At 38.0% G+C, this 15,886-nt stretch overlaps 1 protein-coding gene across 8 annotated transcripts in view; it reads left to right on the top strand.

The window, feature by feature from the left end:
- Nucleotides 1-15,886, top strand: part of LOC100742030 (zinc finger protein chinmo) — a 70,966-nt gene that overhangs the window by 27,914 nt on the left and 27,166 nt on the right. For 7 of the 8 annotated variants that reach the window (XM_003490365.4, XM_012386851.3, XM_024368300.2 and 4 more), the window contains 4 exons: nt 11,250-11,470; nt 12,248-12,627; nt 13,388-13,635; nt 13,931-14,212. In XM_003490365.4, coding sequence (XP_003490413.1) covers nt 11,250-11,470; nt 12,248-12,627; nt 13,388-13,635; nt 13,931-14,212 — 1,131 coding nt within the window. Of the gene's footprint in view, nt 1-6,028; nt 8,692-11,249; nt 11,471-12,247; nt 12,628-13,387; nt 13,636-13,930; nt 14,213-15,886 lie in introns of those variants that run through there. The other variant, XM_033321242.1, reaches the window with a different exon arrangement.

Genomic DNA, 15,886 nt, shown 5'->3' with positions numbered 1-15,886 from the left:
AACAGAGGAAATACATTAGCCGCGTATCGTTATTACGCGACACGAAATCTTTCCGCCAGATTATATTTCGGGCGTAGAGAGCGTGATTTGACCAAATCCACGACGCGACGTAGTCGCCGCGATACGAGCCGTTGTGAACGATTATCTTTCGAGATCAATCGTTGTTATTGGGTCACTGTGTTTAGTGCAACGCGATAACGCGTGGGCAGACACAGTTCCGAGCGGCAGCACGGTATCTGGGTGAAGCAAAAGGGTCGGCCATAAGCAGGAAATTAGGCCGTGTCGTTGGTTCACCGCTGTATGTTGCAACCAGAACTCGAAGTGACGCACGCGGAAACACGCACAGATGCGTAGCCACCGTGCGTGGCTGCATGTGGACACGTCGTGAGAACGCGACACATCCTCTGTCCTATGAAATCCATATGTTTTACAAATTTTTATCCGCTATGAAATATCGCTTTTTGTTACTATACTGCGTTTTAGGCCTGGAAATGTTTGTTCCAGCGTGAAGCACGAGCTATATCAGCTTTTATTATTAGTGGATTCGACTTTATCGATAAATTTGCCGTTAGAAAGAGACAAAGTAGATTTATGTAATACTGTTTACGAATTGTAGCTATTCATGCGATGGTGATAATTGTTGTACGTATGTACGATTATGACAATCGCACGAACCATTTCTCTGTTCCATAGAGTTTGCTAATGTTTGATCATGGAATTTCTTGGATGGTAGACAATTTTCGATTCTCTTGTAACGTGCTTATAATTTTTCTGAATATATTATAATTAGTTAGTCATCATCTTAAAGAAGGAAGTAATGTTCTAGGATGACTAATTCAGTAAACGGTATTTGTGTGCATAACATTACATTATCGTCAAGGTAAATTTCATTAATGTCGAACAGTTCCAGAGTTATACTTATATATTTATATAATTTATTTTAAAAGAAATATGGGAGACTGTTTGCAATATTGGTGTTAAATTAACGACAAGCTATACGAGTCTTTGGTAATTCGCATCTAATCGTCACTATTCAGGTTCTTCAGAATTCACGTTCATTGATCGCGTACGATACACGCACGCCTTCTAACCGTGCACAAAAATAAAATCAAACGCGCGTTATCTAGTCGATAAGGCTGTTCGAACGCAGGTACACTTCCGCTATTTGAATTTCGAACGGCGATTCAAAAATATAAAGAATTCTCGGTTGAACGTAACACGCTGTTGCTATTTTTATTCGCGAACATAAAGGGGTCTGTGTCCGGACTCTACGGTCCAAGCCGATTTTCTTCAGGAAAATCGTAGAGAATCGTCTAAATAAATACTTCCTATTATTCTGCGGGAAATATTCAAAATTTGCGGATATTTTTTAACCGAAAAAGAAATATATTTTGTTAATTGTATCATTAAATTGCTTTCATTAATCCTGCTATATATTACGTTATCAATCTTGTTACATCTATTGGACCATTTTCTATCTCTAATTGTGTTTTTATTGTCGAAACATTTCTCAGCTTTGAAGAAAATATAAAGCAATCGTTGCTTTAATTATAATTTGATTCCAGATACGGAGAATACATATTTACTGTAAATTTTTAGCACTTTAGTGAAGTTTATAGTATCCCACAACTATATTTGACAGTTTACTTGAGTCTTTAGTGGTACATTGTCAAAGAGTCGAAATATTCAAAATCCTTCTCTTTGTTGAAACGAAACACATAAAGTTCATGTATTTATGTATTAAGTACTTAGCTTACTTAAGTATATAACTGTATTAGTTTAAAAAATATAAAAAAATATGAGAAATATTGGTTATCCGAGCGAAAAATAGAGATATGGAACGTAGTTTAGGAACGATCGCAAATCATGTATAGTCGAGTACAAAGAAGGTTTCAGAAACTCGATGTACGACCGATATAAAGGGGACAACCGAGAAATGGGGAGTGAACGTACTTGACTCGTAAACTCGAGAACTCAGTGAAGCAAAATATACTTCTTAGAGTCAAGGTTAGCTCTGATGCAACAGGATGCCGGCCATTGACATCGTACTCCGTCCTCTCATCAATTCCTACTCGTACACGCGCTAGTAATTCGCAAACTTTTCTGCGTCTTATTTATCTTTCCACGTTATTACGCACTAATTGAAAAGTCTTTTGACTATCAATGAATTGTAATATTTTAAACTTTCACGACGACACTACCTTTGGTACCTTTCACATTTGGATGAAGCCTTGTCTTCAAGATATTTTCTATAATTTCTATGTAGTTTTCGTGAAACTAATCACGAAATATGTAATCATTTTTTTAATGTAATTCTTTCTATTTTACTCAATAAAGAATATCATTTTTTCTATCAGGTAGACATACCTACGTTAGAGGTATAACTTCACCTGACTCCGTTTAATTTTATCTTTGACTCAAAATAATCCAAAGCCATTCGACTTCTTATCAAATATCAAAAATACTCAATCTTCAACGTTTTACGTATACTTAATCATATATCTCTTATTTATTTCAAATTGTATCACATTCCTTTCATGTTTATTATATCCAAAAATCATATGTCCGATCACTTAATGAGAGTAACAGAATATCAACTCGCTTAAGCAATAAGACGACGTATCAATTTGATGAAATACAACTGTAATTCAGCTTTCAAACGCGACCAAATCGTTCGTCGGTCGTTCAAATATTTTGTCGTTGCTTTCACAACATCTCATTCCTCTCGTCTGGTTCTCCTCGTGCAGTCATAGTGATTAATTGAGTTGGCCCATCTAATAGATGAAATGCTAAAGTCCGATACCTTACTTCGAGATTGCTCGTTAATCCATTCTCTGTTCGCGCAACGCTGTTTGTCAATCCTGTTGCGTGGCTCTTCTCTTGCCGATTTGCTGCTTCTATTAGAAACGTGACGACCATAACCGCCAGCGTTCACCTATTTCGCAGTATGGAAGTTTCGAAGGTAAGAATTCCTGGAATATTATAGCCGAGCATAAAAGTACCGTAATCATACAATTGCTCGCGGAACCAGTATAACCTTTCTCTTAAAACGACGATGGACGTTAGGAGCGAAATGCAAAGTATATGATTTGCAGGATTCACGTTGGTCTCGATCTTACCTGGTTTGCGTTCAAAGGAAAAATATAAGATTGATAATTCTGTTCGTGTGCTCCAGAAAGGCGTTCTTAGAAATCTATTTTCTTTATCATTTTTATGCAGGTTAACGTACTTGAAATTATCGCCTCGAACTATGGTTAAAGATACAAGTTCTGTATCGAGTTGTTTCGAATAGAAGTTTCATAATTTTATGTAGCAACATCCTGTTCTTATATGCAACTATGGTAGTCTACATTCACTTCTTCTTTTGCTTCGTAGAAGGATTGAAATAAAATTTCATGTCGTTCAGTACTTTCTCTTTTTTCGTATAAAGAAACCTCTTTCGAGAAACTGCTACAATCATCGATTCTAAATGTAATATTATTTTTGATTAAATATAACATTTTTCTTATTTAAAAATTCAATTACTTCAATTTTTATGGGAAGGAAAATATAAAGCACCAACCGCAGAATTCAGCAAGAGAAAGAATATTTTTTTTAGAAGTGATTGTCATAGCCTACGCTTCGTGAACAATCGCAATCGTTCGAGCATCGAGACTGGAAAACTGAGTATGGAACGCGTGGAACTATAGGTGATTTCAAGGCCTTTGGCATTTGTTAGTATTACAAGGCAAACGCAGAGTTGCGAAACTTCACGTTGTTGATAGCGTTGCTGCTGTTATCAGATTACTACGATATTAAATACCATGTGGTCACAAACGTAGATCGATAACATTATGCGCCCATCTCTTTCGAAAACTTCCTAATAAAATGAAAAAAACACACACAGATAAAATATGAAATATTCGTGCACTTTCGAACGATGTTCGAGCGTGAAACCCAACTAAATGCAGGTGCCCAGGTACTGATAATTTTCTCTAGAATCGAGAATTAATCATCCGCCTACTAAGTAGGTCAATGACACAATTACACAACCCGCTCACTTAGCGAACTCGTGCGTGCATTTATGGCCTTTGTTGAAACAAACGCAACGCGTATAAATATAACCGTAAATTTGCGATATCTTCTGTCTTTTGCCACGTCGAAGAAACATGGGAATTTTTTGGTTTTATTTCTTATTTTCTCTTTTTTTGAAAACTTGTATGTATCTTTGTTTATTAATTCTTCTTCTTATACTTCACACATTTCTCTTTATATTAATATTTTTGCGCTTATTAATGCTTTTGATCATTCGTTGATTCGAATTATTTGGAATTGTTTAATTCATTTTATCGGTAATTTTATGTTGATAAAAACGTTATAGGGAGGAGGGAAAAAAAACATGACGAATCTTACAATAGTTAGATATAAGTTCTCGAATCGGTCGTTTAGATTAAACTGCAGTTTTTTCTTACGATAATGTAAATTATCTGTTCGCTTATATTCGCTGCTCGTATTATGAAAGCGTAGGATTACTAGAAATTACATACATAAAAACATTTTATCATTTCGTTACATTCGTAAAGATGCTCTATGTGTGTGAATTATACAATTTTTTTTATCGCCAAGTTAGGGGAAATAATATGAAATGACTAATCAAGATAAAGTACATTATCAGAAAAAACTTTCCTCGCTCCGAATGAATGATTTACAAATTTATGCTGACTTAGGATATCTTATATTCATTCAGTAAGTACTTATTTCAACTTAATTAAACTAATTAATTTCAACCTGTTGTCACTACTTTTGTTTTCATCCTTTATATATGGTTCCGCGGTAAACGAAACAATTTTTCGAATCCACGTGTGAAGGTCTATCGATCATAAAGCTTTTGAGAATTCGGATTTGACGATATATTTAAAATCTGTAGAATGTCATCCCTTAAATTTTACATTCGATCATACAGTGATGCGTTTTCACACATTTTTCGAAAAATGTTAATTTTATAAAAAATAACTGATTGGCTCACACCACTATGATACTCAGCTCTTCGTATAAAGCTACCGCATTGAGGATATCGATCACCGACATGGAGCAAAATCTCCATATTCTCTGCTTACCACGATTACATTGGCAATGCATATTTTAGCACGAATATCAAATAACAAAAGTTCATAAAAAATCGTTACATGTTATATATTCGCCTAATGCAAAGCATCCGCATGCAGCCACGTGGGGTTGCACGGTATACGTGGTCGCGGCTGCCGATTTTTGGGTCGCGCGACGAAGTTTCAAAGCTCACGGCCATCCCCACCACCCGTCGATTTTCGCGCGCTCAATTCTTCGTTCCCTTTCGTATATATTCGTGCCCCCTCCCCTGCATCCGCGCGTATCGTCGCGATCGTGCAGCGAGCGGCGTGAGTACTTGGCTATAATAAGCGAAGGGAACATGTGTGAACACCGCGACCTTGGTCCCACGCGGCCATTGGCCGGAACCAAAGGAAGCCGACCGTCGTGATTGGCCGGTTCGTTCGAAACCAGATGCGACACCCGGTGCTCTGCATGTGTACGATCATACGCGTGTACCGCGGAATCTGGCGGCAAAATTCAGACACAGAGGGGAACTAGCTTGTGCGTTCTGCATTCGCGACCTTGTCAGGCCATTGACCGTCGTTTTCGCCCCTTGGCTCTGCCTTTCTTTGTCGCTGTACAACCAGCAGCCTGTCGCGTTCCCAGCGAATCAACCTCTTTATCTTTTCGCTCTCTTCCAATCGGACCACGAAATACTGCGTGTTACTCATGTTATGTATGTATGGATGTACGTTCGATGAGGTATGTTGAGTAACGTGCACGCGATCCACGTGGCTGGGATGTTATCGCTATAGGGCTACGGCGAAAGAGATTCTTTTCGTTACTTTTTGGAATAGTTTTATAGATACATTTTATAGATGTAGCGTATAGATATGTTTATAGATAATTGTAGGCTTACAAGATTAACTTACCCCTTAGGTTTGTAAAAGCAGTTATATAGACGTCAAAGTGATCTCACCGAGGTAAATTGTTTGATTTCCGAAAGATCGAATGCTGAATATTTAAGCTGGTATTAAGAAATTTGTAACCAAATTCAGTTGGTTGGTTTGGTTTCTAAATAGCGATGAATATTCATTTAAATGTGAAATGAGAGGTAATTGAGTGGAAGACATATTTTTGTTCCAACTGTATGTAGTTTTACTTCTCGATGATCTCACATTAACGCTACGTAATTCCATGTATACTCGAGTAGCGACGCCTTCCGAGATCGATTTTTCATTATTTTTAACTATATCATTTGATTTTATCATTGCGTTACTGTCGATCGATTATTACGGAAAGCAAGGAAACGAAACTTTTCTATACGTTCAGACATTAGATTCGCATCATTACATTTACACGTAATTTCTCTGTATTTATCGCACGTGTCAAAGTGACGCAGGAGTCGAACTAGGGTTAATTCGTTTGATTTATGATTTCTACGAATCACGAGGTAGGACACACTTTAAATCGCCGCATGATACCAACTAATCTCATACGTTGTATTCTCCGCTACAATTTTATTTTTAAGAAACTAACATTTTTTCAAAGTACACATAACTCGTACAGAATCCAGATTGCTATCGTCAGTAGCATTTTTCAAGCGTAACATATTCACATGTTTGTATCGTAGATTCCATCGCGGAATGAATCAGAGGTTTGAACAAAATCCGCGTTATTTTCTATGAAACAGCAACGCTGACATTTAATTTATGGCGCTTCCGGGTTCTCCGTACAGTATGTTAGACGTGCACAGAGTAATAGAATTAAGGTGTGCGATGGTAGAGGGAACGATGACCATGGTAGGAAACTGAAAACCCTAGCCCATAAAACTTCTTAGCAGCTGGCCTTGAAGTATGAATAGATTGCCCGTGAAGAGTGCATTGCTCCGTTGCGTAACTGAGCGCGTGTTATTTGCAAGTTTCTTCTCGACGTAGAGCCTGTGGACGTAGTGAATTAATATCTCGTTCTTAAGCTAATGGGATTCGTTTAACATGATCCTACCACTGATTGTTTGGTTATAGTGAACAGTGATGTTCATTGGCTTGCTTCGAAGTTTCGATCTTCGTTTCATTATATAAACAAAATTTAAGAAATTTTATTCATTCCAAATTAAACTTCTTTCTAATAAGCTGTTTGGCTATAGTTGTAACGATGTAACGACGCAGTTACGATAAATATATAATTTTGAAAGAGACAGGCGTCTTTCTGTTGAGAATCTTGATTTAAAAAGCTCGAGAGACGGAAATCTCGAGTGAAATGGTTTATCCACGTGTTGCAATGTATCTAACATTGATATCGCATAATTTGGGTACGCTATTTTCGAGATTAAAAATTTTGCAGCAAATTTCGAGCGATAATGGTGTACCGATTCGGTTTAGAAACTTACTCGTTCAACGACTGAGATCGACATACAATCACAGACTTACTGTTAAGATGCGTACTTGATTACACGTGTATTTTTTTACATGTCTCGTTCTCTAACTACTATAAAGAGTATTTTATTCTAGATATTTTATACATTTTTACATGTTTTCTACGTTCACATTTTTAAATATTTAAATTTTCCATTAGCGTATAAACACTCACATAGCATTTCGACAAAAAGTATATGTTGCATCGGCGTTTCTAAATAAGATAATAAGTATGTTTAAAAATAGATGACAAGTAACGTCCTGGACCTAAATTTTACTGAACCACGGTGTTTAATGTTTGTTATAGTAATATCTGAGTCATATACGCCAATAGTAATACATTTTTAAAAAAGATTGTATACTTTATTGAGCGCCAAAGTTATTCATTCCATGGCGTGTGAGTCAGCAGTGACCCACGATAGTTACAAAAGCTAGATGAACGAGAATATTCTTATGTATATTACTGAAGCAAGATAGGTCTAAAAGAAAGTAAAAGCGCAAACAATTCTTTCAATATGCTATTTATTTTTAATTTAACTAAAATACGAATTATCTTTCTGACAAAAATCTTTATGCAGTACAAATAGTAACCATTGATACAATATTAATTTCAGTATAGCGTTTAATTTTCTTGCACAATCCTTTCAAATCTGTTGAGAAACATCATGATTGAAGTCCTGTTTCTTCTACATAATCGTATTTTCGTTCCTTTCTTCTCTCACAGAAACTATTCTTTTGATGCAAGATCGAACTTTCCAAAATTAAAAATCTGCTAAAGGAAAAAAGAAAGACCGCGATCGCAATAAAGTTAAACAAAAATTGTAAATACGCAATATACGTAGAAAGTACGTAAGATAGAGACATAAGATAGAGAACAAAAGAATTGTAACTCTTTAAAATGCACCACTATATCTCGAGAAAGAAGATATCATACGCAAAAAGAGTATTATCGTATTATTGCGCCGTTCGTAGATCGTAGGAGTGTCTGAAAGATTCCAAGCTGAAACACATCCGCGTCTTATTTTCGCTGCGTTGATCCACACAAAGGATGCGGGAATGCCAGGCACATGTTTCCGGGTCCTGGTTACGAGCCGCTGGCATAAGCTACGAACACGCTACGCAAAACGCCCACACACGCACACGCGACTCGGTCGTTGGCCCCTGCACACCACACATCTAGGATATATATTTGGCTTGGATACCTGTAACGATACACAGCTTGCTATATTTGGCAGGTTGCAAATATTGTAATCTTTGCGTTTCTATACTTGATACAACACAGCCGATTATTCCACCATCTGCAATCGTATTTAACATTATTTAATGGTACTTTTTGATCAAAATCACTATGATATTGTTCGTCGAAGAAAAATGTTTATCGTTTTTATCGTTCACAGTGAAAATGAAAGTATATTTTGATATCGAAGCTGATGAATTTTATCAAGAGATTCCTTTCATTCGTTCTTTTTCTTTCTTTATGCTAAAGGATCGTAATATTTGTCGATCTATTATTCCAAGATTTTCTAATATTTTTATCGCAATTTCTTACCAAACTTATTTCTTACAAAATATGCGATATATTTTTATTGCAAAATACGCGAAAATGTAATAAAACTTAAATTTGAACACTTAATTGAATATGCTTGAACTTGTGGATTATAATTATTATTATTGTCAACCTAATTGAATGTTTATAACGTTCAGGTTGTGGGATGATCCAGAACACACCAAATATGGCAAATTTTTCAGTATCGCTCTACTTCAAAATCACAGCATATATTCAGTTTGACGATTCCTATGATTTTAGTTTCTATCGATGGTTACAGAGTCATAAAAAAATAGGAGTTAGTTAAATAATAATGGAATTTCGGTGTCATTTGCATACACGTGGAGTATAAGAAGCAGCTCTCGAAGGGGTTCGGAATTTGTTCTTTTTTTCAACCAATCTTCGAATGTCAAGGAGTCTCAAAGAACTTGATACGCTTTAGTTAGGTGAACCATTCCGAAAGGCAGGTGGTTTCGGCCACCTGGTCGGCCGTTCTTGCGTCTTTTTTTCCTTCTTGATTTCCTTATTCCTAGGATATCGTGTTATTGCGTCTCCTCTCATCTTCCTCGGTTCCTGCATAACCATCCTTCCACAAGGTTTTCGAGGAGTTCATCAGGTGCTTATATCACAGACGGAAACAAGTTTGTACAAGGCTAATCGAACATTGTTGATTATTCATTACGCTGTACATAATTTCATTCGTACTTCTGTTGCATAAAAATTGTGATTAAAACAAAAGCATATAGATACATATGTATAGCATTGACGACGAGTAAGGAATATCTTGAACGTTTCATATTAGTTCAACAGAATGTTCAACTAGTTTTCAACAATAAGATTTCAGAATTTTACCGAGTTTCGCTAGACTCTGTGAATTTCATATAACCGCTATACCATTTTCTGAAATAAACAAATTTCGTATCGATATTTCTATATCCAACACGTATTGTTTTTAGCCTCAAAAATTTGAATTATTCTCTAAATCGTGCAAAAAATTCGTTTCTTTACGTCTCAATTAGTTTTAATATCATCTCGATCAACTTAACCAACCTTCCAGCGTAAAAAGTGAATTCATTGAAACTTCATTGAAACGCGGATGGTTGAAAAGCGATAACGCATCGCATAACATCACGAAACATTTATGTATCAAAAAAATTCTCAATTTCGTTTCCCTTTCCTTCTCTGAATTCAAGATAGACCGTACCCTATCTGACCTAAACTAACGACAATCTGGAGGATGAAAATATATGTACCTCACGGATTTGTCGTTACAACCTATGCGGCGCCATATTCGTTGAACGCGCACCGATATCGTATTACGCGCACGTTACACTTGCGCACGTGAATTGTAAATTACGGAAGATCGTGTCCAAGGATGACCTACATAACCAACGGGCTGCAAGAAAGGGCATCGGCGTCAAGCTGGCGCTGCCTCCTCGGTTCCTTTATGCTCGCTCGCGAAGGGAAATACAGAGCGAGAGGAAAAAAAAGGGTTTGACAGTCATCACATCCTTTGCACGCCAAAATTCCCGCGGTCCTGCGGCTGTGCTATGAAAACCGTGAGAAAAAGAAAGAAAAGAATAGTACAGAATAGAAACACACGGCTAACGAAAATCGAATAGTTCTTGAAAAACACGCGTAATTCAGTAGTATGCAAAGCGATCGTCTTTTGTCGCTCACGCGGTATTATCTTACCAGATACAACGGTCATGTGGTTTAAATTATCGAAATTTAGAAATTGTATAGTGCGTTTAAAAAATTGGTGCGGTATAAATTGGAAATTTACGAAGGCATTCTATGAATGTTTAGGGTTTATTAATGGAGAATTATCTGAAACTGCCTGTAGAGTTCTATCATTTTGGTTTACTAAAGTCGGTACCATATAGTTTCTAATATAAATGAATCTTAAATTTCAATAAATCTAAAAATTTCAAAATTACGAATAATCTTCTGATCTCGTGTAACGATAGCATGAAAAGTCGCCCGATACAAAATATATATTTCATTTATTATACTTTTTTCCTAATCTAATTCTTTATGTAAAAAAGTTCAGATTAAACACTTTTATGCAAGACAGTCATTATCATCACATTGCTATTGAAACGAACGAACTTTCCAAAAGGGAGGAACCTTAAACTTCGAAGTAGGTAGCTTAAACGAATTTCCGAAGCACGCCACGTATCTCGAGTATAATATTATGAAGAAAGTTGTCTAACGAATCTGTATTGTTGCGTGTGTTTCAGGAGTAACGTTCAAGGCACACAGGTTAATCCTCGCAGCATGCAGCAAACACTTTCAAGAGCTCTTCGAAGGAATGCCTCCTTCTCCCGCGGGACTGATCGTTATTCTCGACGGGACGAGTGCCCACAATATGGCGTCCCTTCTCGAATTCATGTACCGTGGAGAGGTCCACGTGTCCCAGGAATCCCTCAGCTCTTTCCTCAAAGCAGCCGAATGCCTTCAAGTATGCGACTTATTTCATCTCTTTTGAAATAACTGCCCTAAATAGCAGTCATGTGTTTGAAGCGCGAACGCGCACCTTGCATACTTTCGGGGACCGTCTTTTTATTTTTGGCCGCGATTAATGGCCAAGAGTTCCTGTTTTCGAAGCGAGAACACGAAGCTAGACTATGTCGATTTTCGTTGGAGCAATTTAGTAGATCGTGATATCAATATATTATCGTCGATTATAGCATCGTTCGAGATATTTCTTGTAAAAATATCTTTGTTCTATAATAATATGTACAACTGTTTTCCGTTTCTATTATTTTGACATGTTAAGATTTTCTTACCGAAAGATTTGTAAGTTGGTAGAATTATCCTACAATTTTATCTTCTACTTCGATCATGATATTCTACTGTAGTTTAATTATTGCTCGTTGAAAACTTCAAAGCGATTGATAGGCTATCTAGATTTTTTGTAGCGCATAAAAGAAAACGGTCTCTTTACAAAGAAGGACGATTATACCTCGTTTCTAATTTATATTCTGCAAACTTCTAGTTTATACCTTATAATTGAGCTGTTAACAATGACAAAAATTGAGTTCAGAAAACTGGGATAAATGGCCACGTCTATGTAGAACACATGTACGATTTTACCTGTGGCTGGATCAATTGCCGACCTTGCTTAACGCTTTCGTCGAAAATCGTAAATTCTAATCTCTAACTGATTTTACAACCTTGCTATATCGCATCTGTCAACCGTAAAATCGTTAAATCGTCAATCTTGTTGAAATTACAGGTAAAGGGTCTGTCTATCGAGCACGAGAAATTGGCAGTAGCGCAGAGGCACGCTGCGGAGAACAATAGCTCATCGACGGACGCCGGGGATGGCGGAGGTGGTAGCAATGGCGGTGGTAGCAGCGGTAGCGGAGACAACGGAAGCGGGAACGTGAGCGGAAGCGTCAGTGGAAATGGTAACGCAGCTGGTGGTGCCAGCGGCGTCGGTGGAGGAGTTGGCGAAGTGAGCGATATGAGCGAAGCGGGCGAGGCAACCATGGTGAGAAACACCATGAAGAGGACCCCCACACCGGTACCTTCGCCCGCTCCTGCTTACACCGTGCCCAGCCTCTATTCCACTACCTCTCACTATTACGAAAGTCCGCCGAAAAGGCTGATGAGGTAAGCCCTTTTACCGCACCGCGAAGGACTCGCACGCATGAAATTTTCAAACAGAATTGCCATGACCTTCCTACCACGTCTAACGACTAAGATATCGAGAATCATGCCTCGCATTCCGTTGTATCTGCGATTAATCGTCGTTCCGTACGGTTTACTCTTTGATGAAATATAATAGACAGCCATTATATCGAAGAATGTATGGATGTACTTACATTAGGAAAGAATTGTTGGATTAGGTGTTAGGTAACACGCAGTATGGTTTAGGATGTTTCGATGTAGCTTTTTCCAAAGTGCCCATTTTGTTAGATTTCGTCGAGCTACTACTAATATGGTATCGTTAATTAAATTAACTCATAACTGGAATCGTTAATCTTGTTTTGGTTATGAAAGCTCCTATATTCTCATTTCCTACGTATCTTTTCATTTCTGTGTCAACGATAAACTATATCACATATCACGCGTAAGAACTGGAATTAGGTAAACTGAAATTGATTGTCAATTTCTTAATTATAGAAGCTTATAATCAAGGAATGATCCAGTTAAAATATTAGATAGCGAAAGGAAAATTATATTCTTCTAAAAATGAAGTTTGGTTGTTTTTCCAGTTGGATAAATCCTTCTTTAAAGTTTGTAAGATATGGAAAATGATTATCGAGGGATCAAAGTCTGATATAATTCGTCGCTATAGATTGCCTAGACTTTGTGAAATTGTTAAGCATACTTTCACACGATATCGAACGTTTTTTGGGGATATTTTTAGATCGCCCAGCGACGTCGATACCTTGGGAAGGGCGAGCGTGTTGCGCGATGGCACTGCCTTCCGGCCCGCATCAGCGCCACATCCGCTTCTCCTGGAGAACCACTTCTACCAGCCGTTCATCTACCCTTCAGAAACGCCCGCACATCCCCACACCGCACCTCACACACCGACAGAATTGGAACAAGAATTGGAACGAGCGAGGTCCGAGGAACGTAGCAATTGCGATCTCAAAGAAAGCGTAGCCGAAGGTTGGCCATTTTTTAAATAACTCATCTATCTATGCGTATTTCCATGCGTTTACAAAATTTTTATTTCAATTTTTGTCTACATTCCGTTTCGTTTCACAAATATAATATTACGATATTATAATAATATAATAAACAATATAACGATATTATAACGTAATATAAATTAGATCGAGAAAAGTTTTTAGGTATTGAGAATTCAAAGATTATTTTGTCATAATCGATCATATTCCTTATTTTATTGTATAATTTCTGTGTTTATAAAACTTTAACAAATTGTTTGGTCTTGTGTGCGTAGATCTTCGAATAAAGCAAGAACCAGTGGCGATGACCGATCGGGAAAGGGCAGAAAAATTGGCAGAGAGATTGTCAGGTGAGGTTTATTCCGGTGGAAGGGGGTTCGATGGTGGTCATTACGGTTCAAATTCGGACCACATTCAACACGGGGGACAAGTTGGCCACGCCATAGTTCCCCTGCCGCCCGCTCATCCGCCGACTCCTGATCTCAGTCCTGCACCCACCACTCCTGCTATGTGGAATACGAAAATTAACAAGGCTGGCACTGTTTCCACTCCGGATGGTAAGTCTGAGTTTATTCATTCCTTAGTCTTGATATAATCAGAACATTTTGTGCAAAACTCAAGCAGAAAATGAAATACAGGAGAACATCGACGAATAGATATTTTAAACAGATAAAAATAGAAATGGTCATAATAATTAACTAGAAAAAAGTACAACTGCCGATTATTAGTTAATAATCCGATGCTTGAAATTAAAGATTTTCGCGGAAAGAATATGCCAGTGTAGACTTTGAACAGCGGATCGTGTGTAACAGTTTGAGTTATTGTTTCGAGCATCGTCGACTACAGAAGTTTACCAAACTTTACGTAAACGTACCACGTGGCTTTCGATTCACAACCAGCGCGAATAACACTCTTGTGTAAACGATTACACGAACCCGTTTCGTGTAAGAATATTTCTTCCAAAAGCAAAGATCTCATTCAGCTAAACAGGAATGTACAGAGATGTAAGATATCCCGAGCCAATCGATGATACACGTAATTAAATGTACATAATTAAAAAAAGAGAATAAATAAGATTCAAATTTTACTTTAAATATTTTCAGCTCGAATATTATAAGTTTTATATCATGTGTCGTAGTATGCGTCTGTATCGTATTAGAATTTCTAACTTCACGTTGGGTGTGCTAAGGGTTAACGAAGGCGAAACCTTCTATCTGGGCCAATGCGTTGCCAGGAGGCAAGGCCTTTCAAATCTAATGTTACAAAATGCACGGTTAATCGTTGCATCATCGGTTGCACGTGGAGCTTTCTTGATGTTGCAACTCGTGCCTCTCGTCGCCCCCTTCCAATACCATACTTCGTCTGTCACGAGGCGATTTGGACGATGGTTTGAGTAATAAGACGAACAAAGTTGCTATCTCGGGGTATCCTTGAAATCGAAATTCTCAGATTTATAAATTTATTAGATTGTACTAAAGAACTTCTTCGTACGTGAAATACCTGTTCTTAAGTATTGCAAAAATAAATGAAAGATTCTTCAAACGATACCTGAAACGAAAATAAAGTAAACCGAAGGAAGTATCATTCTCATCAACATCTCGAATAATCACACTTCATTCTTTACACTCACTGACCAAAATCTCCCAGAAATTCATAACGAAAGCCGACTCCTTAATAACATCCCGAATGCCTCGAAAAGAACGAAAGAGCCTTTAGAGTTGCGAAGGCTCTGTTCGATCGAACCTTCTCGCGTGAACCCCCGGTCGCTGGCTGGAAGGCTAAAAAATTATTTTCAGAAACTCGACAGTCGAGTCGCTCTTAAATGTCACCGCGACGTCAGCGTGGTGCTGTCGCGATGTTGTATCGACGGCCCTCGGCGCAACAGCGATACCACATCATCGTCCTCGAAAATTTCGCTCCCTCGCTCCCTTCCACTCTCTTTCTCGCTTGGCCAGTGGTATTTTTTACCTCGGAGATGATCCTCCGCTGGACGGTGGGGTCTAACGCGCAAAAAGAGAGCAACGACAACATCGGCGACGACGAGAACCGTCGTTAGGCAGGATTTACGTATGCCGATGGACGCCCACCCGACTGACGGAACATATTCTACCTTAGAACGAGACCGGTTGCCTCGCCTTCACGGTGTGAACAAAGTGTACAAAGAGGATGCAGGCGACGGTGCAGCCACTGGGAACATCTTTTGCTCCGGCGAGCAAATCACCAGGCGTATG

This window comes from Bombus impatiens, unplaced genomic scaffold (assembly GCF_000188095.3).
Source record: "Bombus impatiens unplaced genomic scaffold, BIMP_2.2 scf_0418, whole genome shotgun sequence".
Lineage (NCBI taxonomy): Eukaryota > Metazoa > Arthropoda > Insecta > Hymenoptera > Apidae > Bombus > Bombus impatiens.
This window is presented reverse-complemented; position numbering and strand designations above follow the sequence as displayed.